Genomic DNA, 27756 nt, shown 5'->3' on the forward strand with positions numbered 1-27756 from the left:
GAATTCTGAAGGCTGGCTCATGACAGAAAAGGGTCAGGCTTGTTTTTAACCTAGGTAAAGGGCCATTTCCCAGACACATGTCTTTAAAAGACAAAACTTGTAATAAGCAGAAACTTCACAACCAGTAGCATTTTTTTTGCTTCTGAAAAATCCTATTTGAAAAAAGCACAGAGTTAGGAGCTGAAATGAATGACTTGGCTCAGATCTGCCTTCTGGAAAAGAAGCTATGTCTCGGTTTAGAATGATAACGGTCACTTAGGTGAACATCTCATGAGGGGTCTTTTATTCAGAGGTGTAAACATGAGGCTGCCAGTCACCAAGTCTCTGTTCACACAGCTGTCTGGGGGGCGGGAACCCTGGTCAATGATGAAAAGCCAAGAACATTGTGACCTGTTATAAGGAAGCATCATCCAGCTTTTGGCTTTGGCATCAATATTGTCCCATCAACTTCAGGAATAACTGTATAACTTTAAAAACAAGAGAAAGAACTTGATAAAATCATTGAATTTGACCAGGGCTGGTCTTTCATGTGGCAAGGTTGGCAGCCACCTGTGTGGAAAGTGATCTGAAGAGCATCTAAATCATCTCCCTTGGTGGTGGGCAGTCTCCACTAGTTTCCACTAGACCCCACTAGACCTGATTTTTTGGGTGAAGTTATATCTGAAGGTTCCTTGCTGAAATGAAAATATCTCACCTGGAAGGAACAGTGCATTAGCATATTAGTGCCTATGATAGTTCGTCCCATAAGCACATGAGTGAGTAAGATGAGTGAAGATGCAGTTGTGTTCCTATTACTAAAGGATTAGAGAGCAGGGTCACAGCTGCTTCTTTAAGGGACTTGCTACCCTAAGAGATGGACTTGGATTCCTTAGTGGAAACTGAGTTTCCGAACAGTTGAAAGTTGAGAATTATAAATATTGGAAATGAATTCTGGGGATGAGATGGACAGACTGACTCCTCCTTTGGACATTCAGATGATGAACTAGATGGAAATCAAGGCAGAAAGATGGCAAAGAACCTAGGTGCCCAAGGACACCTCTCCTCTGAAGGTAGCCTACTGGGTGCCCTGAGAAATGAAGCCTGATGCCTGCTTATCTGCAGACAATGTGGTAATGATACCCTCTGTGGAATGAAATGTGCTTCATTGAATGAATTTAGGAAGAATACTGAGGAAGACCACTAGAGAGAAAGCTAATTTTCTGACTTTCCAACTTCACTGTTACTAGGTACTGTGGATCGAATCTGTGTCTCCAGGCTCACCTTCCCTTGGCTTCTGCTGAGAAAATTCCAAAAGAAAATGAGATTTTCATGAAAGAGTAATTAACAGCTGCCAATGCAGGGAGTGGATACATAATTACATATTTAGTAATATCACCAATGGCTACAATGAGTTATATAGACTTCATCTGGCCAACAATTGACTACATCTTGAATTGATGTCAACTTTCCCCCAAACATCTACTCTTGGTGGCAACTCTTGCTTGAATGGTGCTTACTAGGACAATTTCTGTGTCTGAAGGGAGGTGCACGGTTCTTGTCTCACAGTAATCAAAGTCTCCCCTCACCTGCTTGGAGAACAGTTGTGTGGATACTAAGGGGGTTATAATAAGCCACTTCTGACATGAGATAATCTCCTCAAACTGGAAATCATGTGAATTGTGCTGGGAGAGGAGCTCTACTAGGTCTAAGCCACTGTGAAGATTGGTGTTTTCTGGTGTGTCTGGATTTAGAAACGCTCTGAGGGTTTGTTCACTAAAATTTAGGAATCCTCCATTAAATACCAGGCAGTGCTTGGAAAACACGGCTGCACAGATCAGCTGGCCAGCCTTTCTGTAGCTGTGGTAAACAGAGAAAGACTAGGCACAGAGCACACAGTCCTCTATAAAACAGTCAGGTCCTTATGCTGCTTAAAACAAATTTCCAAGTGGTGAGTCTGCTCCAGGCTGTTCCAGTGTGTTAACACTCATGTTTCCCATAAGAAGAAATTAGATCTCATTTAGCCATCACCATGTAAACACGATGCAACGAAGTTGGCCAAACTCATTTACATGAATAAAAAATGACTTTAGAAGGGGCCCAGGTTTGAGAGTAAGAGCAACTTTCATATTGATAAAGACAAAGAAAGTCACTAACGTTACTTAGCAATCAATCCACAGAGGAAACAGGAAACAAAATCTTCTTAGGTATTCAGTCCTTGACTCTCTTTTTCCTCTGCCTCTCCTTCCTTCCCTCCCATCCTTCCCATCCTTGAGGCTGGAGGAGATACCTGAAGAACCATCCACATATAAACTATCTGGCTTTGCTGCTTGAGGCCCTCAGTCTCAGATCTTCTTATGCATCCCAATTGGCTGAGTGACATTAGAGCTAAGTTAAGCTCCACTGAGGGACCGCTGAATGAACTTGGAGAGAGATGGAGGAATCTGCCTAGATCTGAAATCTTTGGGTCATGCAAAACAGCTTTGACTTTGTCCTGGGGATGGGGCTCTGCAATGCCTTTGTGACTGGCCTCTCTTGAGATTTGCCCAGTCTTCATTCTGGAACTCAGCTGGTAGCCTCATTAGCCAAGGTCAGATAACTCATCAACTGCTGTCAATCTTTCATCTCTTGTTTGAAGAGGGTTGGTACATTAGGGCCAGACACTCCGGGCAGTAGATAAAGGCATTTTCCACCCACCCTGCACTTCTCCAGTGCTGTGGAGCTGATGGGCTGAATCCTGGTCAGTCAGCCTGCTGGGACACACTGCCCAGGCTTCCATACACTCTTAGATGGGACTGAAGCACTTACTTTGCCATTTACTGGCAGATGCCCATTTTATTACCTTTTTTTGGCATATGAGTGGTATAATACGTATTCATTTTCTCAAAGTACTAATCAGGGATATGGCTAACAAGCAAAAGGATTCCTAATTTCCTACCTCACTGACTCTAATCTGGAATCTAAAACTCCCTGCAATTTGGCTCCATCCTATCTGTGATGGCTGAAGGTGCCCCCTCAGAAATTCATGCCGATGTCCTCTGGTACCTCAGAGCTGTATTTGGAGATAGAGTCTTTAAAGAGGTAATTAAATTAAAATGAGATCATAAGGTTGGACTCTAATTCAATATGGCTGGTGTCCTAATAGGAAGAAAACATTTGGACTCAGCCACTTGCAGAAGGAAGACAGCATGAAGACATAGGGAGAAGGGGACATCTACAGGCTGTGGAGACAGCCCTGGGGCACAACCTCCCCTCGCAGCCCTCACAAGGAACTAACCCTGCTGACACCTCGATCTGGGACTTCTGGCCTCCAGAACTGTGAGAGAATAAATTTATGTTGTTCTGTTGCTAGGGAGGCCCTGACTGACTAAAGCACCATCTAGTCATCCCGTTTCCTGTTACTTCCAGCAGAAACTCTCCACCAAGTCGGGCTGCCCTGCTCATTGCCCCTTAAACGTGCTATCTTTATTCCAACCTCCGGGTTGTTGTATATATGATGCTATATATAACATATCCTCTCCTGGATTGCTTGCACTACTCCAGGGGTCAGGAAACTGCAGCCCCTGGGCCAAGTCCACTGCCACTTGTTCCATAAACAAAGTCTCACCGGAGCACAATCACACCCATCCACTTATGTGTGACCTGTGATTGCTTTCACCCTCCAACCACAGAGTCGAAGAGTTCAGTAGAGGCTCTATGTGGCCCACAAAGCCTAAAATATTTACTACCTGGCCCTTTAGAAAGAGTGTGCTGGCTTCTGAACTACTCAAATGTGCCCATTCCTTGAGGCCCAGCTCTCGTGTGTGGAAGCTTTCAGGACCACCCACTGCTGAGTTCCCTCTTCTGAGCTCCAGGAACACAGGGCCTGTGGGAATTATATATAAAAACCTGATTTCAAAACCCCCTCCTGGCTGTGTAACTCTGGGGAAGTTATCTGACCTTTCTGAGGTCAGGCTTCCTACCTGTAGGAAGAAGATAACGATACCATTTATTTCAAGAAGTCCCGGCAAGAATTAAGTGAGATATCTATAAGATAACTTTGTAAAATGGCAAGTGCCATGGGTATTTGCTAATATTACCAATTAATTATGATCTGTTTTTATTACAGTTTGCTGAGCAAGTATTAGATTTATGTCCTTAACTAAATTTTAACTTTCTCAAGGCCAGGGAATTTTCTGGACTCCCTTTCAGATCCTAGTGATACTGGAGGTATATTTCTAACACTATATTTTCCTAGAGTTTTAAGGATGTATGCTAGACATCTCGAGGGCTTGTCCTTCAGATGCACTCTCTGTCCCTGCCCACCTCGCCCTGTATCCAGGAGGCTGAGCTTGTCAACTTCATCAGTGAGCTCTCCCAGGCCAGCGCTTCCCTCTGGGTTGGCCAATGGGAAGCGCTTGCAGGATGTCAGCAAGGCCTGAGGCCAGTGAGGTTGGGTGCTCACTGCCCTGGTGCTTGTGTGCAGGTTGGTGCAGACTGGCTGCGTCCACTGCTGAGGGCCACAGGTCTGCCATAGGACCTTCTTGTCATGACTACCCTCTCTAACTTCCTGAAACTGCTCCCTCACTTGGTTTCTTCAGGCCTGTGGGGATAACAGCTCCCTCTGGGTGCTGCCCTCAGGTCCTGCCTCCCTTGCTGGTTCCTTAAACTCTGCCTGCGTCTTCACTGGCCTCTCTTGAAACCACCCAGTTTACACGGCCACCTGTGCCGGCAAGGTAGACAGTATTAGCCCACTGACAGGTGAAGAGTGGACCCCAAAAGTTGAAGGTGACAGCTAGTAAGGGCAGAGAATGACTGCCCTGGAGTCCTGGGCTTTCCTGGCTCTATCAGGAAACCTCCAGAATAACCTGGCTTAAACCCATATTTTCAGGTTGAATTACTGATGAGTGAGGTGGGGCATTACCACAGGGACTGCTTGAGTCCCATGGCAGAAAAGAATCAAACATTCTGGTCACTGCCCCAGGAGACTCTTCTTCCGAGGAACTGTTTACATTTCATCAAATTTAATTTTCTCTTGCAGAAAACTAACTCGGGAAGTTATTCCTTACTACTTTCCAGTTTGCCAGATCGAGCACGTGGCCACACGCAGTCTCAAGCTGCTGGGTGAAGGAGCTCTTCACATGTCTTTATCCAGCTCAGAGCCGGGAATCTCCCTCATACTGGAAGTCTCGGAAATGTCAGGCAGTCCTGTCCTTGGCTTTGACAATAAATAGCTCCAAACCCCTGACAAGTCACATGATGATTTGGGGTCTCATATTTATCTCTTATACAAATAAATTGAACTAGATGATGAATTATAGGTCTCTTATAAGGGAAGGGAAGAGAGGGAGTAGGGGAGGAGAAAAGCAAACTGCAAGGGGAAAAAAGGAGAGATGGTGAGAGAGAAAGCAAAATGGTCCCGTCTGGGTGGAAAGGTCACAGAGAAAGATGCCACCAGCCTCCAGAGCCATTTCAATAACTCCTGCCAGCCCAGGCCCAGCATGGCTTCCTCCTCATAAGCAATTAAAACCTGGCTGATTTTAAGCTATCAGAAAGTAAATATAAAACAGGATTAAATATTAAGAAGCCAAACAAAGTGTCCTTATTAAAAAGGCACAATATAAGCATGATGTGCCATCATCATAATTATTATTACTGCTATAAGCTGGGAGGAGGCGTAAGTGCCTGCCCTTGATCTGCAGCTATAATCCAGAGAAGAAACCCAGGGTGGCTGTGCTCTCAGCAGGCCATAAACACCCAGCGCTCCCAAGCAGAACATTTCTCTCCACAACTGTGGTGCCACTGAGTCGGCTACCCAGTTACTGGGTAGAGGGGAGGTGGGCAGTGGCAGGAGGAGGCTAAGGAAGGAAGTTTGGCTGCATCTAATAAATACACATCCCTTTCCTTTCCTGCCCCCACCTCACCTTCATTAGGGGCGACCGAGCAGCATGGAACATTCTCGGGGCCTTGGGACTATGGGATAGGACATCTGATCACACAGGAGGGGTTAACATCCCCAAGGGAAAACAACTCACCCCAACCATTGGGGATGTGACAGGGATCTCCTAGACGTGGATAACAGTGCCCTTTCTTTGAGAATTCCTTTGCAAATCCAATCTTTTAGGAAAAAAACAACATTCAGGTTGGAGAGAGGACACTATTCTAGTCCCAAGGCCAGGTTTAGCAGATGGTCACCCATGTGGTATGACATGAAAGGGACAGGGAATGCCTTGAGTCCCCAATCCTCCAATCCAGTCCAGTGACATTTACTGGCAATTCCTTCATCTTAGGGCCTTGTCCCCTCAGAGTGCAATATCAGTCATTTCTATCTTAATAACAACAACAGCTCAGTTTTTTAATCACTTGTTCCACGCCAGCTACTCCTCCATGCACGTAACACAAATTAACTGATTCAAGCCTTAAAACAACCCTATGAGGGGTCATCTGTCCCATTATATGTTTCCAATTGATAGATCAGAAAATGGAGGCTTAGAGAATTTATTTATTCAAAGTGAGCAGCTAATGAGATTGAGCATTTGAACGGTGGTGGATGTTATGCTTAGTCAGCCCTCTTACCTACTGTACATACTGGATAAATTTGTAAAACCCTTTCCTAATCACGAGAGAGGGCTAGAGAGTCCTGTGGATGCCCTTGTACCTCCAGGAGGAGAGGGGCAGAAGTGTAGATGGAGGTCAGGGAGAAGCCACTCATTTTATCACCCTGCCCAGGGCCTCCCCGCCAGCGCTTCTGGGTGAAGAGGGGAGACAGGAAGCAGAGCAGGGTGGTTCAGAACGTGGAGCCAGGTGGCCCGAGTTTGAATCCTAGCTCTCCCACTTCCATATGTTACTTCACTCCTCGTGGCTCAGTTTCCCCACTGCAAGACAGATTTCAATCACACCTGCACTGCAGGGCTGGGAAGAGTAGCCAGTCTTCATTTTGCAGGTGAGAATGTTAAGGTCTAGAAAGGACAAGGGCCTTGCCCAGGGTCACACAGCTGGTTAGTGGTAGAGGTCCAGGCCTCTTTCCACCATCCAGTGGTCCCTCCTTTTTTCATTTGTCACTTACTTACATCACGGAGAGGCTAAAAGCCCACCCTTGGTCGTCATGGCTGGGCACAGGGCCAGGGCTCCCGCCCTTTTCTGGAATTCAAAGGTTGCAACGTGGGCGAGTTTTTGACAACAGCTCTGTGGAGCTCACGATCACTCTTTTCCTCTTTCCTTTGGGGTCTGTCTTCTACTTCACTGCTTCCTGCTGTTCAAGATAACTTTGGCCCAGGTCACTTTTCCTGCAAGGGGATCCTATGGGGCCCAGCACAATCTCAAAGGACGTGGGTCCCCACAGAGGGGAGCCATCTGGAGTAAGGAGCACTGCTTCCTTCCACAGGGTCTCAGCCTTGCCCTCCCTTCCAGCACTCAAGTCAATTGCTGCCTTAAATTTCTAGGCTGCATCCATTAGTGGCGTTTATGCGAAGTGAGTCACTTTAGCTTCCAGCCCCATGGTGCCTCTTCAGCTCCATAATTTCATGAATGAGTTTATGGGCAGCTGTCAGAAAATCAATCAGCCTGTCCCCTCCTGTGGCAAGTCCTTTCCTTTAATCTCCCAGCTCTGCGTGCGGGATGCTTGCAGTTGTTATTTCCTCCCTTTAGCCCTGGTTGCAAGACCGAGGATGAGGTCTACCTGGTCTACCTTGATGCTTTAATCCCTCACATCCTTCACTGAGCGGTCCCTCAGCAGCATGGGCAAAGACCCAGGGAGGCAGCGCTCCCCTCCTCAGCATCAATCAGACCTTGTTAGGGCAGAAGGTCAAAGGTCAGGACCACGGTCAGGGGGGCAGTGGCCAGAGGCAGAGTCCTGGGACGGTGAAGGGCTATACATCATGGTCTATGAAGAAACTGGCAAGGTTTAATATAGATACGGTAGGCTGGGAGGCCTCAGCACCGTCTCTTCTTTTCACAAGGGAGGAAAGAGTAGTTCTGCAGGGAACGGGGGTTGAAGAGTGAGAATTTTCCCCTCATGTAAGAAGCATTTCCAAATGGCCTGGCTGCCTTGAGAGATGAGCAGTTGCTCATTACTGGAAGTTTTCAAGCATTTGTTGGGGAGCTGAGAGGAGATTTCTAGGACTTCTTTCACCTTAGAAATAAGAAACTAAGCTTTATGAGCAAGGAGTGCTCTGTGTGATGAAACACTAGGTTGCTGATCACTTGTGAGGGGGCAGGGACTGGGCCCAGAGAGAAGCAGCTCTTGAAGCCCTTACTGAATTCTCTCATCTGATGGACAAGCCTCTCCTCAGCACCATTGCTTCACAGCATGTCACTGTCACTCACAGCATAGAATGCTCACCCTCTCTCCCAAGGCCCTTCACAGTTTGTTTTCACTCTACCCATCCAACCCCCTTGCCCATTTCTACCCAGCGTTCGCCCTCTAGCCAGGCATTCCACTCTGCTCTTGGCCTCCAGATCAAGCCACACGTGGCCAGCGTGGTTTCACCCTTGTGTGGAGGGCCTGACACATGCATGGTGTTTGCCAGGGACTGTGCACCTCCCTCTGGTCTTCGCCTGGGTGAGCCTTGCCCTGGGCTCCTCCACAGGCACACTGCCTTCCTGAAGCCTCTGAACTATGCAGCGTTCTTCCAGAAACAGGCGCCATTCGCGCCGTGTAGTGCAGAACTCTGCCATTCATACGGTTCTTTTTTCTGCTCATTAGAAAAGGAGACGGCACTGTGTGGGTCAGAGCACACTCATGAAATTACCTCACTGAATCCTCACATCCACCTGGGGAGGCAGCCAGGGAAGATGCCTTCATTCACAAGTTGTAGGTGAGGAAACTGAGGCTTTGAGGGAGCAAAGCCTGGACAAGAACGCAGGTCCCTGTCCTCTGCTCTCTGTTGCTTCCCCAGCCATGCACGCCTTTGACTGTGACTCAGGAATGGGTGGAAGAGTCAAGGCTCTCCTCATCTCGCCTCACCAACACCACCTGCCCTTCTCTGCCCCACTCTCTTGTCCTTCCATTTCCACAAAAATTTCAGAAAGCATGGCTCCTTCTCTGGACCAGGCTGACCTCCCCAGGCAACCAGATGGGAAGTGCTGCGGGGCTGGGAGCAGGTCTTGTAACTTCTGCTGGAGGCACAGGAGGCGTGCCACTCATATTGGTGGGTAGTCGGGCACACACGCCCCGTTCAGCTTTCTTCTGCTCCTTCACCCTCAGAGAGGGGGAGGACTGCACATGTCTAGGATGGGACCGGGGTCAGCATTGCTTCATTCACTCACCGTCTCTCCAGAGCGGGCACTGGGATGCACACAGTTGGCCACCCACTCAAGGCTGCTCCTTCCACCCTCCTGTGCTATTTAGGGGAAGTGCCAACATGGGCCAAAGGTGGGCAGTGGCTGATCATGCCCACAGCAGCTGAGGTGACTCTGAGCCAGGCACAGAGAAGGGGAAACCAACTGCAAACCAAATGTGCCCTAACAGGTGGATGTTAATGCAGAGGGTGCCACTCTTATCATTCTACTGAGCAGCCTTTCTCTCCAGATTCTTCCTCTCTAGACTGAAGCCGAATCAAAGGTATTAATCACCTTTCATCCCTCCTCCGTCTTTCCCCTAATCTTAGAACTCTTCTGTAACTTCTCAGGAGGGTTGGGCTTGTTGGAGAGGCTGACTGTTCTATCTTTAGAAGAGAAAAACCTAGAGAACAGGCACCACAGTCTTCAACAAGGAAAAGGCCTGGAGGCGCTGGCAGGAAGAGGGAATGCTAAGGTCCAGAAACGACTGAGAAGGGGAGGCTCCACCTTGGGTTTGCCTGGGCCTCCTGCGGGTGTAGGCTGCCCCTGTTACTGCTCCCCTCTGACTCCTAGAGTCTAGAAGGATTCCTGCTACAGGCTCAGTGGCCCGGGACACCCAGAAGAAAGGAAAGGACACAGAGTGTTTAGATGGAGTCTTGGTCACAGTGGGTGGGATACGGTACAGCTTTTCCTGTGGGGGAGGGGAGTGTTGGTTGTGTGGATCAAATGCTGAGCAGGTGCGACTGGGTCTGTGTAGAGGGCGTGGGGCCCTTGGGCAGATTGAAGCAACTCTATTGCTTTAGCTGCTTGCTGTGCAGGAGAAATCCTTACCTGATGGCTAACTGAAAAGGTATGGAGACAGAGTATTCACCTGATTTGGGGAAAGCAGAAAGGAACAGTGTTCTTCTTCTAATTCTAATAATACTGTGAGAGACTGAGCCTCCTTGCAGGTGGAAGGGACCTAGCACAGAGGTCAGCACTGGTGAGGAGAGAGGGGCTGTGTCAGCAGGGTGTGGGAAAGTGAGAGGCAGGCAGAGAGGTGTCCTGCAAACGGCACCTGCCAGTCAAGAGTCCCCAGTGGCAGGGTCCTCCTGCTCAGCACTGACTCAGTGTTTGGGAAGGACACATTGTTTTAACAGCTCACTGCTTCCCTCCTGGGTTCCTGGGAGGACCAATGAGAAGAGGTGGGCGATGCTCTCAAATGGGCATGTGAGGCAGGAGGGAGAGCAGAGACAGAGAAGCAATTAGCAGGAGTCATTAGCCAAGCGAGGATAATTAGCAGTGCCACTGGGAGGATGCAGCTGCACCCCTGACACCTCAGACCAGCTTGTGAAAGCAAAACAGCACCAGGTGTCAGCTCAGAAGAAAGAAGAATTTTCTAAGAACTGGAGCTGCACAAAAATGAAAGGGGTTTCTTGTGACCTGGTGACTTCCTACCACAGAGTGTTCAAAAGAGGTGGTGGTGGGGATCCTGTAGAGGAGTGTCATGCACAGATGGAGACCTGGTGGGAGAAGGAGAGAGCCTCTGGGATACTTTCCAGCGCTGAGATTCTGCCATTCGATGCTTCCAAGGTAAAGATAAAGTTATCCGGATACTGGCTCTGGGAAAAGGGCAGAAGGGTAAGGGCCACGAAGAGGTTGGCTGCCGGATGCTGGAGAGAGGCTGCCCAGAGTTCTTACACAGAGGACACTTTCTTGTAGCCACCTGCTGCCTGGCCAAGAGGGAGAGAGCCAGTGTCTGCCAAACGAGGACAGTCTCTCCCTGGCCCAGCCGCCCACCACTTCTGGAATATAGAACCCAGGGACAAAGACAGCGCCAGAGGGAGTCCCAGGATCAGACTGCTCAAGAATTTATTAAAAAAACAGAGATTTCTTGAGTATTACTTTTACATGTTAGGAAATTGAGGCTCAGAGAGGGAAGGGTTTGTTCAAGGTCACAGAGCATTAGAGCTGAGACGAGGAACCAGGTCTGTGGCTTCCTCTCTGGGGCCTCCCCCCCCCCACACCTTCCTATCGCAGGTATCTGGGGCTGCCTCATTCTCTGCGCTCACCTCTCTCCTGCCTTTATGGTTAGAAAGCCCTGGGTATGAGTCCCGGCTCAGCCTACTGCTGGCTGGCCGGCCTTGAGCCAATTATCTGAACCTCATCTTTCTCTTCTAAAAATGGAGCTAATAATACCAATCTTGGAGGTTAGAGGAGGTGCTTAGTAAGTGGCAGCCATCACCTGTAACACTCAAGAAGACTGCTCTGTGCGTAGGATGCTCAGACACTATATATTTATTGGGAAATGAAGAAGCAAAGCACAGGCCAAAGAGAAGACCCTCAGGACCACTTTCTGCATCTAAAAGGTCATCTGGAGTCTAAACACTTATTGGCAATGATATATGTGTTCTTGAGGCTGATGTGGCCCAAGTCCACCCTGTTCTTTCTGGGGCTATCGACATCCCAGATGTCTTCATCATTGTCGCCAGTCCTTTCATGAAATATTCATGAAGTTACTACTGTGTGCTCACAGTAACTTACCGTGACATGGTCCCTGCTTAGCAACTTGTGAGAAGATAATCTGTAAAAATCTTTAATTAGGATTAGCCATGAAAAACTATTTAAGCACAACTGGAAAAAAGATAGCTGCATTAGTCACCCGTTTTTGACACTTTAATTCTTTTTTATTAACCCTAAACTAAGAAAGGACCCACCAGAGATCATGTTCTGTTCCCTTAACCTTCTCTCTGCCATGTCAGGAAAGGGTATTTGTGACCACAATCTGGGCACCGTGGTGGTCTGTCTGGACTAACTCTGGATGCTTCAGGAGTTAGGGGTCAAGATGAAGTCACATGGCTCAGGGGCCGCTGGATGGCTGCTGCTACAGATTTCGGTAGCTTCCTAGGAAAGAAGTTTTGCTTCTATGAAGCAGTGACACTAATAACAGAGCAATAAGGGGCTTTAGTTCCACTTTGGTTTTAAATAGATTTCGGTCTAAACATATTTTTTAATATGCAACAATTGGGTTAGCCTGATGACAAATGCCATCCCGACCATTTCCAGAGCAACATGCCACTTCCATTAGGAGTAATGTTTCCTGGCCAGAGTAAGGCATGGAAAATAATATGTGGTCATCAGCAATTCCCTTCAGTTCCACTGATCTGATTAAACTTAGCAATGGAAAGAGGAATTTACAAATTAGATGCTGTTCTCTATTTATTACCAAAATGGTTGCTTTCCACGACATCCAGGAGATACAGTTGAGATCTCATTAAGTCTCAGCTTGTGATAACATTTACTCCATAAATCTCCATTGCAGCCAGTGAATGAAATGAGCATTATGCCAAAGACCACATAATGGATGAAATCAAACCTCTGCCCTGTAGAAGGCAGTTGACCTTTTCAAGCCTTAAACATATTCAGCTTTCTGGTCCTACAGAAGCAGCTTGGACTTTATTCTTCGTACTCTCTTAACCATTCCTGGCTGTCATGCTTAGCTGGCTAGCTGGCCTCACTGAAAGAGAAATAAAATAAGGATACTTCTGACATTCCTCTGGATGTATTTGAAGAGGAAAGGGGAGGAGAGGTGAGCAATGAAGTAAAACATCAAAACATCGTGAAATGTTCCTGCCCTCTCCCAGAAGTTAGAAAGAAATATTGACAGACAAGAAACAGAAGATGAAGAATTAACGTGTGTGTCTGATTCATTATATACCCTCTGCTGGACCAGATCGGGCCCCATCTGATTCTAGATCTGACACAGTGACAAGGCAGGCCCGAGTCATCTGTCCCCAATGGCAGAATTCCAAAGACTTCAGGAGAAGAGCCCACTTCTCATTATGTTACCTTTGAGCATCTTCTGTGCTCTGTCCTGAGACAGTGCTGAAACCTGCATGTATCCCTAAGAGACAGTGAATCTGTAAGAACTGTAAGCAGGGGGGATCTGCCCTTTTCTGTCTCCAGAAAACAAAGCAGTTGATAGGAGATGGGGCCTGTAGAAACAGCCCCAGTAGCACTGACAGGGGGCAGGGCAGGCCTGGAGGATATGTGGCTCTGCCCAGAGGCTGAGAAATAGACTCAGTGACCTGGGGAACCTTTTGTCCCCAGGGTTTCAGGATGCTCTGATTCTCTGGTTATGATGGAGCCACCCACTTGGCTCCACAACCAATCCAGGGCCTAGCACAGGGATAGGAAAGATCACTGCAGTGGACTGAATGTTTGTGTTGCCCCCAAATTCCTATGTCGAAACCCTAATCCCAATATGGTAGGATTCGGAGATGGGGCCTTAGGGAGGTGATTAGGTTATGAGGGTAGAGCTCTCACTAATGAGATAGTGCCTTATAAGAAGAGTCCAGAGACGAGTTAGCCCTCTTCCCACCACGTGAGGACACAGCAAGAAGATGGCCCGCAGCAGGAACCTGACTGCGCTGCTTCTCAGCCTTCCAGCCTCCAGGCTGTGAGAGACAAATGCCCGTTGGTTAAGCCACGAAGTCTGTGGTAATGCATTAGAATAGCCCAGGCTAAGACCGAAACAAAACTTAAAAGCACCAGCCCTCCCCTGTCCAGCTTTCCCTCTTCTCCCTGCCTTCAGCTCAGCCTCACACTGACATCTTCCTTCTGCTTTTCAGAATTCCTTCCATCTCCCCAGGGGAGCACCCTTCCATTAGCAACTCCCTTCAGGAGACTCTCTGTTGTTCCCAACAGCCTTCATTCCTGCCCCCCTAACCTGGAGGCTTAAATACAAAGCGAGGGAATGGGGAGCAGTCCAGTACTTAGGGAGGCTCTAGGGTTGCTAAGAGGGCGGGGGCTTTCCCTGCACCGGAGCGGGAGCCTCCTCAGCTGTCACCAGAAGCGTGAGGGTCGCCATCGCTCAAGTAATCCTGAGGGTGGAGCCCTCAAAGCTCCATATTTGGGGCTGTTACTCAACCTTTTTTCCCTTCTCATAAGCCACATCAGACAGGGATTAAATGAAACAGAGATATCTGGAATTCCACACGTGGTACCTTTCAGGGTGAAGGGACTGTTTGTTGGTGTGTTTATGGTTACAGACAGAAAATAGGCCTTTGAACATCAAGGGACAAAGGGCATGACAGGGCTCCCACTGCTAAGCAGACAAGACAAACCAGCTCTCAGGACAGGTCACTGCTGCAACCTCCTAGTCTGGAGCAGCATGAGCTGTTTATCTCAGACGCCTGGGTCCCCCCGGCAGGAGCAGACGGCCAGGAAGGCCATCCTGCCCATCCATTCCCTCCATGACTCTCATCTCGGGCCCCATCACCCTCTGAAACGACTGATCCCCCTGCTTCCAGCTTCCCACCCCCTCCAACCAACTGTCCACAACCGGGGACACAGCCACCGTACCTCCGCTTCAGTCTCTTCAGTGGCCCCTTACCCAGAGGATCAAGCCCACACCTGGGGCCCTTTGAGACCAGGCCTCTGTCTTCCCTTCTGACTTGATCTTAGCTTTCTTCCCTGTGCAACCTAAAGATCTTTCCTTCCCTCCCCCTTACCTTCTTCCCGTCCTCTCTCCTCCTCCTTCCAGCTTCCCCCTCCTCCTTCTCCCTCCCTCCCCTCCCCCTCCCATGATTTGCTTCTACACTTTACATACGCAGCTCCCTCAGCTTACAATGTCCTTTCTCATCCTTTTGGTTTATAAACTGCTACAGATCCGTAGGCAGCAGAGGCGCTGCTAAGTGTCCACCCAGCCCAGTTGTTTTGTCCCCTGGGCCCTCAGCTGGACTCTGTCTCCCAGCTCCTGGAAGCTGGGTGGGGCTGATGACTGTGTTCTGGACAACGGCATGTGGATGGGAGCAACGCCCACGCTCCCAGGCCTGGCCTCCAAACCCTCGCATGCCCCTCCATGCTCCCTCTCCCTTTCTTCTTCCGCTGGCCAGATGCAGGGATCCCAGGAGTCCCCTGAGGCCCTGGAGGTGGCACAGCCATGGAGGGAAATGAGTCCCGGTCCTTGAAGACTGGATGTGAACTTCCCTCCTACCAACACCAAACCCACAGTGAACCGTGGAGCAGAAGCAACCTTCACTGTAACAAGTGCCCAAGACCTGCTCTGGGGGCGGCCTATTACACTGGCCTGCCCTGACTGTTCCAGCCCTCCTCAGGAATCATCCTCTGGGTGGGCAGGCCATTCCACCTCCTTCCAAACTCTATTCTCTCTCCTCTGTGTTTCTCCAGTGCCGAGTTCATACCTTCAGCTCATTGCTGTAACCTGTTTATTTGTGCATCTGTCTCCTTTCCTAGGCGGTAAGTCCCCTTAGGACACAGACTGTGCTATTTATCTTGGTATTCTGAGTGCCCAGTTGGCACTTAACATGTGTTGAGTGAATGCACAAATGTGTCTCTCACACAACCAGGACAGTCTGGCCGTCGTGTGACTCCAGAGGTCTCCCCACAATGGCTACTATTCTGAGGCCAGCAATCCCAGTTTCTATGCTTTTCCACTGGCCCCCATGCCATGCGCTCCCGTGATAGGAGCTCAGTCCGTGGCTAATCTCCCTCCATTACCAAATGATAACTTTCCACATCAGCAAGCAATGACAGAGGCAGGAGCTGTCAGTCTCTCCTCCACTAACAGCCTTCTGACAGATAATGCATCTTGATGTGACATGGGGTTTTCATCTCCCAGTGTTTATGTGGAAGGGAGTGGGGGATGGTGGGAGCCAAGGGCAACTGTAGCCTGGGTGCTCTGTTTGGAGGCTGAGCACTGGTTATAGGAGGAAATGGATCAAAGGGAAATTTAAGATGAGTCACCTCCTCTTCAATCCCTCCGCTGAGCTACTCTCAGCTCACATGTGTGTTGATCGGTTTGCAAAACACCAAATTAAAATCAAATCAGCACTTCATTGGTGTCTACCCTGGGTGAGGCTGAGTGGGCAGACTGATCTGTCAAACAGTTAGTTGTGTGACTTCAGGTAGGTGACAGGACTTCTCCAAAACTCCACACATGAACCTCTCTCTGTGAGGCTGTCCCGGGCCAGAGGTTCCCTGCAGGCTCCCACAGTGCCGGGGCTCCTGGGAGTATCAGGGGCTCAGAGCGACGGCCCCACAGTCCTGCACAGTCCTGGGTCAGCAAAGGCAGGCTGTGCCATGTTCCTCACGGTGAACTGGCCCAGGCAGGAAAGGGGTTGGTCAGTGAGCTGCAACACCTCAGTCCCAAGCACTCTGGCTGGCTGCCCACTGCACCCCTCTAATCAAGTTCAAAAGCAGCCCCAAAAGGAAGAAACTCTGGTAGGTCACATGATTGTATGCCTTCTTCCACATAAGACTGTCTCTTAAACCATTCCAAATGGAGGCTTTTGATCTGTTAACTTTTTTTTTTTTGCTTGAGGAAGATAATGCCATAATCTGCTTTCATGCTTCAAACACAGTTCTTATAATCATAAATCTTATTTTTTCTCTCCTCCCTTTAAAAAAAAAATCAAACTCATGCCACTTTTTGTTAACATTTAAGGTCAGTTTTTCCTGTCTCTCTTCTCCTTTCCTCCATCCATCTTGCTTTGCATATTAAACTGAGGGTGATAAATGCTATAATGAAAGAAGCTACTCCAGCTGGGGACCAGAGGGGCCCTCTTCTAGTTCCCTGGCTGAAGGAGGAGGACAGTGACACATTACTGAGGGAAGGATTGTGGTATAGAGGAGTATGGCACAGTCAGCAGAACTGAACTCAAGGCCTATTGGAGGTTAGGTGAAATATACGAGCTGCATGTCATGAACAAATTAAGTTCTCTGAGCCTCAGCCTTCCCATCTATAAAATGGGGATATCAGCACCCATACGAGATGATCTGAGGGAGGATTAAATGTGATCATCTATATCTTGTATGCCCCCTGCCTCTGCCTTCAGCCAAGGAGAGCCCACAGAGGCTGATATGTGTCCACTATCCAACTCAGACTCCAAAAAGTGATTCCACACTGGCTATGGAATAATGGACCCCCTCAGAGAGAATGCAAGAGTGAGCGAGGTCATGCCCTTTGCTCCACTGATGGTCCAGCTTTCTCTTTGGATGGATCTATTTCTACCTTCTTTCAGTTGTTCTTCTAGGTCCACTTTTTAAATTCCGAAATTTTTTACCCCCGCTATCAATGACAACACATTCTCCGAGGGCCTACCATGAGTACAGTGAAGACGAGACAAAGGGGATCTGGCCAAGTAGGCAGCAATGCAGATACATAACCTTAACTCTCTGGCTTCAAAGAGGATTCAATTCAGTTTTTCAACATTTTTTTGGAGGGGGGAGTCTATTAAATGTAAATCACTGTCCTGAATGCTGGATGGGAAGGCAAATAAAAAGATAGTAAAGCATGTGCTCTGCCTCCTGAGGGCTTTCTATCTGACACCAGGGCTGAGCCATCCCCACTCATGCTGGTGAGGCAGGTGGAAGGTCCCGAGTGCTCTGAGGGTGCCTGTCCTGACAGCCAGGGTCTCGAAGGGTGTCAGTGAAGACATTCTCCGTACGGGCTGGCAGGCTGGGTAGGAGAGGGAAAAGGCGATCTAGGCAGAGGGAGGAAAGATGAACGAAGGTCCAGAAACAGCAAACTGCAGACCTGTTTGGACAGCAGGAGCAGTCTGGTTTACTCTTTTTCATTGCTGAGTAGTATTCCACAGCATGGATGTCACTATTCAACCATTCATCCATGGAGGTATATTTTGGTTGTTTCCAGTTTGGGGATATTACAAATAGAGCTGCTATGAATACTTGTGCACAGATTTTTAAGTGGATATAGCTTTTCATTTCTCTGGAGTAAATTGCCAGGAGTGTAACTGCTAAGTACGCTTATATTTAGTTGTTTGAAGAAATGGCCAGGCTGTTTTGCAGAATGCCTGTGCCAGTCTCTGCTCCAGCCAACAATGGATAAGTGACCCAGTTTCTCCATATCTCATCCAAGTTGAGTCACTACTGTCATTACTTTTTACTTTAGCTGTTCTTACAGGTGAGTAGATATATCACTATGGTCTAAATTTGCATTTCCCTAATAACTAGTGATGTTGAACATATCTGTGTAAAGACATGAAGCTTATCATTGGCTTCAGAGTTTCTTTTGGATAATCGCTTTACTCTCTCCAAGACTCAATTTTCTCATCTGCAAAATGAGAGAATTTAACTACATGACCCCTAAATAACCCTCTAGCTCTAACATTCTCTGTCCCAGTGGATCTACCCTGGGTGAGTTTGTTTGCAAGGTGAGGAGCTTTTAATTTTCTCTTTGTGCTCTAGCCATTCCCATCTGCCAAGGCTTTATTTTGTAGCTATGGAGAGATAGTCAAAGCTTTTGAGCGAGGGAATGACATGTCAGCTCTAGAAAGACAGATTTGTCTACATTGTGTGGGATATGTGTAAGCAGTGCCAGGGAGCAGGGCAGGCAGGTGGCTACTGGTCTGGGGGAACAAAGAGGGAGAGGAGAGCAGGGAGCAGGCAAGAGGGACTTTCTAGGTCAACTGATAAGACTTGGCAAATGATTGAATGTAGAAATTGATAACCATGGGGGGATCTGTTTTACACCGCAAGCTCTAGAGGGCTGGGACTCTATTTAAATCGTCTTAATGACATGAGAGATTCCTATATGGATATAGGATGTTTAATAAATGCATTGCATTTTTGATCTTGAAGAGAAGAGGGAAGAAATTCCATCATTATCTTTCTGTGTGGCTTAGCTTCTCTCAGACTCAGCATTTGAGCCAGGAAATGGACCCTGTGCCTGGCAGCAGTGCATCTGCGCTGATGACAAGGACCCCTGTGCAGCAGCGACAGTTTTGTAACTGGTGCCTTTAAAAGGGATGCTCATTGCTGCTCAGAGGGAGGGCAAAGGCCTCGATATTGCCCTGTCTTTTCCAGAGAGCAGAGGGGTTTGGAGGCCAAGACCCATGTGGCAACCACTCTGGAAGCGGCACAAAGGGCAACAGGGTACAAGTGTGTCCCTTTCTTGCCTCATTTCTGTCTTTTGGGGCCTGTAACAGCCCTTGAGTATCATGCTGTCCTTTTCTCCAAGGCTCTCTGTAACCCACTGCAGATTGGGATCTAATGGAGGACTGGATGCTGACCCCTTAGGGATGCAGGTAGCTGGGTTATATGTGTCTCCTCCTTCCCCCCTTTCTGGAAACCCTCAGATAACTGGCAGGTAGGTCATGCCCGAAACAGGAGGTCTGCAGAGCACTGTTTGAGGCCATCCCGGGAGGTGTCCAGACTCCAGACACTCATGAAACAGGACTCTGTTCGCCCTCAAGCTTTGGCCATCACTATGGCACCAAGCAGCTCTTGTCGAGGCACCAGGGCCCTGCACTGCTAAGATCAATGATGAGCCCCCAGCGCTTGCCTTACTTGTCTCCTCAGCAGCACTGCCCTTGCCTGTCCCACCTTCTCTGTGCCATGCCTGTCTAGTCCCCTCTGCTGGTCTTCCGCACACCGCAGACGCCAAACATCGACGGGCCCAGATTCTTAGACCCCACCCCATTTCTCTCCACACCACTCCCCAAGTGGTCTCATCCAGGCAAAAGGTTTAAATACCTTCTACATGTTGTTGACTCCTCAAAATATAATTTGTCCCTGACCTCAGATGAATTTCCAGTTGCCTACTCACCACCTGCATATGGATGTCACACAGGCATTTCAAACGTCAAGGTGCAAGATGGTTTCCCTGATACGCCTGCTCTGACACCTACTCCTCTCACAGTCTCCCCTGTATCAGTAAATGAGGATTCCACGCTCACTGCTATTTAGGGAAATCACCTGGCAAACTCCCTGATTTTTCTCTCTCTCCCACAACACATAGCAAATGATGTCATTTGGGAGCCTGACTGTATCACCTCATTGTTACCAGGACAAAGTGCAACCATCTCTTGAGGCAGGAGCCTCCTCCTGGCTCCCTGCTCTGCCCTCGCCCACCTCTCTTCCATTCTGCAGGTGGCAGCCAGGGAGCTCCTGGTAAATATGGGTCAAGTCCTGTCACTTCTCAGCTCAAAACCTCCAGTGACTTCCCAGCTCACTCCTAGTAAAAGTCCAAGTTCTTACAGCGACCACGATCTACATCCTGGTCACCGTAGACCTCATTGCCCACCTCTCCCCCCTTACTCCTCTCCTCACATTAGCCTCCTTTCTGTTCCTCAGACATGTCAGCCATGCTCCTACTTTGAGGCCTTTCCATCAGCTGCCTGATATCTATATGATTTATTTCCTTACCGCCTTCATGTCGTTATTCAAATGCCACCTTCTCGGTGAGGTATTCCTGGCACCCCACCTAAACTACAGTCTCCCAGCACTTCTGTTCCCCTCCTGCTGTTTCACCTTTCTCCATGGCACTTACCACTCTCTGACACACCATTGAACTTACTGTCTGTCCCCCAAATAGGAGATAGGATCTATGAGGACAGGGATTTTTGACTAGTTTGCTCATTGCTATCTCCCCTGCACCCGAAGCAGTGCCTAGCACAGGGTAGACTTTAATTGGTGGATGGATGGGTGCAAGCATAAACTGGAATATATTTTTGTATGTAATTTACCAGCCACATCATTTACTCTAATTAGAGAAGTACTTCCTAACTATGCTCCTTCTCTGTCTTCCCAACTACTGCTCTTTATATTCCCTCAGTGGTGTTTGTAACTTTTTCTAGGAAAATGAATGATTGGACTCCCACAGGGTAAGCTCACCTACCATATAATATGGTTTCGCTGCACCATCCTGCCTTGCAGCCACCTCTCTCTCACCAATGTCCTACTCCACGGGCATCTCGTAAGTGCCAACCCGCCTTCTGCCCAGGGGAAAGCAGAATTTGCCAGAGTCTTTTTTCTTAAAAGACTACTTAGTTTTTGAGCTGAAAAGAACTGGCTGATATCCTATATGGTAATCTTTTAGCAATTTCAGAGGCTAAGATTACTTTAATTGAAATACACATAATTTATAGCAGCATTTCTCCCCTTGTGTTTGTTTTCAAGGGCAAATTATGAAGTTCTGAGGACAAGAATACAGTTTCTGAGCCATAGGCTTGCCTTTTCTGCAAGTCTATTAGGTTGCCAATTCTCTAATAATTTAATCACATCAACTGCTTTTATTGGACTTCCCCAATAGACACAGTCCTTTGGACTGGTTTCCTGGCTCCATCACTATTTCTCTCACATTCATTCCATTGCATGGGTCTATTTTACTTTATATCTTGCTTTTTATATACTCAGTCCCTTGCCTTGCCCCTGTAGAACTGTTCTACCACCCTTTTCTCAACTGAAGGTGGTGGCTCCCATTCTACTCTCCTAGGATAAGGCTGGCTGAGGACAAGAAGCGGTCACCAAAGGCTCCTTGAGCCACCAAGAAAGAGTACAGGGTGGGAGGAAGAGCAGTCTCCAGAGTCTGATTTCATCCATATTTGGACTTCTGAAAACCTTGGCAGAGGTTCTGTCCGCTGGATTAGGCAGTTCATCATATTCATACGAGCTCATCATACTCATCCCAAAGCTTGGCCAAAAATGTGGTGGACAGGCCTTGTCCATGTGATCTGCTCCAGCAGCAAAGAATTCTCCATGCTGGGAGTTCCTTGGAATTTATTCATTTAATGGTCAGGACAGGGAACAGCACACGTCTCCTTGGAAGCTCTTGCTTTAGGCAGAGAACAGAATACTACGTTTGTCTGTGTATGGCAACTGAACTGCTCAGTAAGTAGTAGATGCCCCACTTTTTTAATATGCTAAGAAACTTGCTAATCAGCATTAATTATGACCCAGGACTCCACCCTGACTTAGGATGGAGAGAGGGGCCAAGATGCCAGTTTCTGTGTTTCAGAGGTAAGCTTCTCTGTGGTATTTATTTACCATACCACCCCATGCCACAAACCAATTAACTGCTCCACAGTTCCATCAGAGTATAATAGAACCTGCCAAGCATTTTCCCAGAAAGACCCTCAGTGGCATCATTGCTCACTGTTATAATCCACTGAAGGCCTTGTCTTGAACCTGCCAAATGACTTAGTAGAGCATGAAGGCTCCTTAGGTTATTAAGTTATGTCATTACCAGTCCCTGTTGTTGGTGTGTTTTAATTTTGTATTTGCCCCTTGAGCAGTTATCAGAAAGGGAGCAGCTGGTGAAGGGAGCAGATTCTGTTCTCTGTTGACATCTTTGGCTGTCTTCTTCCCCACTTCCTCCACCTGATCCTTCTCTAGATTCCCAGTCAGAACTTGGGCACTAGTGAGTAGAAACACACAGCAATCAGTCTAAAGTTTGAACACATGGACATAACTCATACCTATTCACAAGGCCGAGAAACTAGCCTCACTGCATTTACATATATGTGCTAGGACATATGTCCACACGTGCCTGCACACACAGAGCTGTCAAAGCTGATGGGAAGGCCGTACTTTCTCTGGGTCAGCTCTGCTGGCAGTCCTGTGCCTTCCTGGCCTCCTTAAGGAGAGAGGCATTTGCTCAGCCCGACTTCCCTCCATCAGTCTCTCTGAGCCTCAGTCTTGTCATCTCCCTCCCACTCAGGGAACATTTCTACTTCCCACCCTTACCTGCCTGTCTCCATACAGCAAACATCGTGGTTGGTTGGCTATTTAACCTGCCTGGTTCCTGACTACCCTAGATGCTCAGGGTTCAGGAACATGTTTTCAAGTTATGCTGCTTGAAGACAGAAGCGCACCTATTCAAACATGTGAAATGAAAGGGAAAGACTGCACACAGGAGGAGGAGGAATGTGTGTGGTCGGCACAGAGACTGAGGGCCAACAAAACAGGGAGAGTAGTTAGAGCTAACCCAGTTGTTCTCAAATTTACCCGGCAACGGCCTGTGCGCTGTTCAAACTGACTGCTGGGCTCCACGCAAGTCTCTGAGCCAGCAGAGGCGAAGTGCAGCCCAAGAGTTTGCATTTCGAGCAAGGTCTCAGCTGCTGCTGGCGCTTCTGGTCCAGGGACCACACTTTGAGAACTACTGGGCTTATCTGAGGAGAGCCTGAATACCCATGATTCACCATCATTCCTACATTTGGAAGTCAGTATCATTTATCATTCTCATTTCTATCTCAGCAATAGCCTAGCCAACAGTCTGCCCGTGCAAACTCCAGACGAAGGGATTTGGCTCAGTTTCTATAACCGAACTGTCAAATGCCTCTGGGCTTCCTTGGTCTTCCCATTTAGTACTTTGGATCTAACCTCATTAAGAGAAACCTTTGGCTCCTTTTCCTATGAGAAAGCACAATGGTGCCTGGAAGTCTGCTGCAAAGGGGGTGAGATTCCTGCTTTCCAGGGAGCTGCTTGGTGGAAATTATTCTTTCGAACAAGTCTGGAGCAGGCAGCCTGTCCCTCTGCCCACAGAGATGGAGCCCGCAGAAGGATGCCTGATTTAAAAGTGAAGAGCGCACCTTAGCAAACTCTCAACTGTCTTTAAGATCAAAGATTCTAAAAGGAATATGAGACTTTATAGATCAACAGCAATTATTTCATTAACTTTTATGAGTAGCAAATGATTGCAATCAATGAGACCAACGCTGTTCCAGGAAGACAACTGTAAAGAAAGGCTGGTGGTTAAAGGTTTCTGCTGTCCTCGTACCACCTCTTCCCTCTCCCCAAACCCAGCCAAGACAGAGGATGGCTGCTCACTGTTTCGGGGCTTCTCCTCATCCATGCCTTCATCTTCATTCTCGGGGTCGATGTCTTCCGCCTGTGTGATCCAGTCCAGATAGCCTTTCAGGTCCTCTTCCAGCTGTTGCTTCTCTCGCAGCTTTTGGAAATCTCCCCGAGCCTTGGCCTTCTCCCTCTCTTTGGAGAACTCTCTGGAGAGAGAGTGGAGTGGGCAGGGCAGGGGAGCACATGAAAGGAAGGAGAGGGTGGGGCATGAAGGAGAGATGGAGACAAGGGGAAACAAAAGTGTGAATGGCTTTGCACTGGGAAGCCCACCCACATGCCCTGACTTCCACAGACATCTTTCTCTAGTCATCTCAGGTTTGGTTTTACTCTCACAGAAATGGAAGGAGTCACTGAAGGGGAGGGATAAAATCCATTTCCCTTTTTCCTGGATCATGATTACAGGCTTTCCTTCAATACAACTGTTCTCCAATGACCTGGAAACTCCTTTCGAACAGTAACCAAAAAAACCTCCACAACAGTATGGAACATGCATTTGCATTTCCCCAGTAATGGGTGGCAGGAGAAAAATCTCAAGATCCTCTGGGTGACAAAAGGTGTTAAGGGCAGCTGTGTGCTGAAGCCCACTGAACTGCGGTGGCTCCTGAGAGCCACCTGTGTACAGCTCTTCCCAACTCTGGCTTTAGTGAGGTCTCTGTGGTGGCTTGAAATTGGCCATGGTGGGAATATTTACACCATGGAAATTGGCAAATGTTATAAACCAGGGCTTTCTCCTCCAAAGAGCCAATTGTTAAATATTTACCAGTACTCCACTGATTTGAGATCCAGGGGATTGAGTACCCTCCTTCTCTGTCCTCATGAGTAGGGTTCATCCTGCCACTCATAGCTGCCTGGAAGGATTTCTAATCTAGAGAAAGTTCTTTCCCACAAGGGAACAATGAGGATTCCAAACACAAGAAAATGTCCTGGGGGCTGCCTTTTAGGTTAAAAAAGAAATCTAATCAGAATGGGAAACTACATAAAATCAAGATGATATAAAAGTTAAATGATGCATTCAGTTTAAAGTAATAATGAGTAGAAATTGGAATTGAATTGGGGTTTGCCGAAAAAAGGGCCTATTGAAAAATTTGACAGAATGGCTATTTCTTTCCTATTTTCTATGGTTCTGTCCTTATTTTCTGACTTTAAATTCCTTTTCTTAGTTAGGCAGGGCTGGCAGCAGAAGGCAGTGACCAAGGCTAGTTCTTAACGTGCCAAACAAGTCCATGCCTTTCCTTCTCAAATCATACACAGGAGCATTCCTGTGTTTGATACTCAGTCTATGGGAAATGGGGCCCTCAGTGGTGTGTGTGTGTGTGTGTGTGTGTATGTGATGCACTGGGCATCTTGTTTAATTCTTAGAAACATGATTCCTCCATCTCTCACCAGTAAAAGTGTAATATAGGGCAGGAGGCTGCAGAAGCCACCTTGAAAAAATTTCTTGCCTAAGCCAAACACTCTACAGGAAGGGTACCTGGGAAGGAAGGACACACTGACAAACCATAGGGGCCAGGCTCAGCACCTGAATCCACTCAGTGATATTGGCTGGCTCTCTCACCACACCGTCTAGTATTTGCATTTTGCTAGTGCTGCTTAGGAGAGATTTTAGTGTTCACCATTTTTATGGTGAAATGGGTTGGGGCTGGGACTGGCCTAGGGAACTTTTTAATTGGGAGATGTGAGGGTTCTCAAGCTAACGAGTTCTCTTCAACTGCTGCCTTAATGACGCTCTGGTTTGGATGGAATTTTCTTCTTAAATTCGATTGAATCCAATTCTAATTGGATTGAACTTGCTTTTTCTCGGGCTTCCTGCCAACTGGCGGTGCCTTCATTTCCTTCCCAGGGAATTTAATGCCAGAGAAAAGGGGCCATATTCATAGCTTGCAGTGAAGGTGGAAGCCTCACTCTGTTTTGCCCCTCCCTCCTTTTGTTATTGGGTTGGGCATGGAAAAATGCCAGCCATCTGCCCCCTAAACCTCTACACCTGGTCACACAGCCCAAGGCCATAGGCTTGCTCTCTGGAGACAGTCACTTTACATAGAGGTTCCCTCTCCACGCAAAGGAATCAACTCCAAAACTACACTTCAAGGCCCCCTCTCGACTCTCTTTCTAGCCACATGCATCTGCATTCTCCATCCCTCTCCTGGGGAGTGGGTTTGGGTTGTAAGGTGACTGAATAACTGAGGGTCTACTTTGGCTCTTTTGGAATATTTTGCAGAGGGCTCAAGTTCTAGTTATAAAACAACTACTCATCCTTCTTCTGGAGTTGGGAGTATAGGACTGGGGTCAAACTGGAGTAGGGAAAACTGACCCAGTACTGTTACAGATCTGCCCTGTGGAATAAAAACTCACCATCTGTATCCCAAGACCTATGGGGCCCAAAGTAAACAACCACTGGGAGGGAAAAAACAAACACTGAAGTGTGTTGGGGGCATGAGGGAGATGAAAAAGCGGCAGGGTCAGATCTGAAGCCTGTGGCTTCCCTTGGCTCTCAGGGAGCATGGGGAACAATCACACTGAGGCCAAGTGGAAGAAGAGCCAGGTTTCACTGTCCAGACCCCAGCAGTAAGGAATCTTCTGGGTGGCAGTGCCTGGCTCTCTTTATCTCCTTGCCTGGATGCCAGCCAGGCACCTGCTCTGGGGACTGAGTTAATGAAGACGTGAAGCCCCAGCCTGTTGGGCTGTGCTGGGCCCAGGGACCAAGCTGGCTAGACAGTCAGTCACAGCTGTGGGATTTGTCATAGGAAGAAGCACATCTCTGGCCAGCAAGGGCCAACATGAAAAATGAGGGTGGAGAGCCAGAGGACCAGTTCTCACTAATGTAAAGCGTGCAAAGGGAGGTACATGCGGAAAATCCAATCAATACAGGAGGCTGGTGCTCTAGGCCCTCTATAATCAATGCAGTCCAGCCTCATTATTCACAGATTCTGTATTTATGAATCTGCCTACTCGCTAAAATTTATTTGTAACCTCAAGTTAATAACTCATGTGCCTTTGAGGTCACCAGCAGACATCTGTAGGATGGCAGAAAACTGAAGTCATGACCCCAGGTGAGGTCAGACAAGGTGACGCATTGCCTTGTTTCAGCTCTCAGACTCTGAACAAAAGTCCTTTTCGTGGTCTGTTTACTGCCACATTTTTGGCACTTTTGTGTTTTTGCTGGTGATTTTGCTGTTTACAGTGGCCCCCAAGCATAGTGCTGAAGTGCTGTCTAGTGTCCTAAGTGCAAGAAGGCTGTGATGTGCCTTATAGAGAAAATACGTGTTGGATGAGCTTTGCTCAGTCATGAGTTACAGTGCTGTTGGCCATAAGTTCAAAGATAATAAATCAACAATATGATTAAAGTGTATTTAAACAGAAACACACAAAATTCATGGTCATGAACTGATTATTTGATAAAAATGTTGTGATCAGAGAATCACAGGAACCTGGCCCTGTATTTCTCCTGGGAGCAGTGGTTCAGGATTTGATAATCAGCATTTGTGGGGACTTCACAGACTAATGGGAATCAACCGTCTACACTGCCATCTCTTCTGCTTCCACCCGCAAGGCTTTCTCTTGCTTCCTTCTGGACCTGGGTATTGTGCCATGGTCCAGTTATGCCTTCCGGTTGTAGCATGCTTACCCACTAGGCTCTCTGCTTTCTGGGGGAGAGAGACATGCCCATCTCCCAATGGGAAAGAACTGGATGCCTATCCATCTAAGAGGTTCTGGGCCTCTTGGCAACTGCAGGCACATGTCTGAAGCCCTCTGTTCACAATCACTTAAAAACAAAAAGGAACTGGATTTTTTAGAGTTCAGGGACTTACAGCTGATTACAGCTTCTGGTGCAATTTTGAGACTCTCATCGTCACTGCTGTTTTAATTCTGACAGGCTGGAGGCTGAGATTTCTGATGGGGAAAGTAAATGTAACCAGATTCATATCT

General features: G+C 47.9%; 1 protein-coding gene across 1 annotated transcript in view; it reads right to left on the reverse strand.

The window, feature by feature from the left end:
* The window catches only part of CACNA1C (calcium voltage-gated channel subunit alpha1 C), a 589282-nt gene that overhangs the window by 133973 nt on the left and 427553 nt on the right, over positions 1–27756 (reverse strand). The window contains exon 9 of the mRNA XM_087814454.1: positions 23806–23978. Within this exon, the coding sequence (XP_087670580.1) occupies positions 23806–23978 (173 nt within the window). The remainder of the gene's footprint in view (positions 1–23805; positions 23979–27756) is intronic.

The sequence above is a fragment of the Miniopterus natalensis genome, chromosome 2, assembly GCF_054644295.1.
Source record: "Miniopterus natalensis isolate mMinNat1 chromosome 2, mMinNat1.hap1, whole genome shotgun sequence".
Classification (NCBI taxonomy): domain Eukaryota; kingdom Metazoa; phylum Chordata; class Mammalia; order Chiroptera; family Miniopteridae; genus Miniopterus; species Miniopterus natalensis.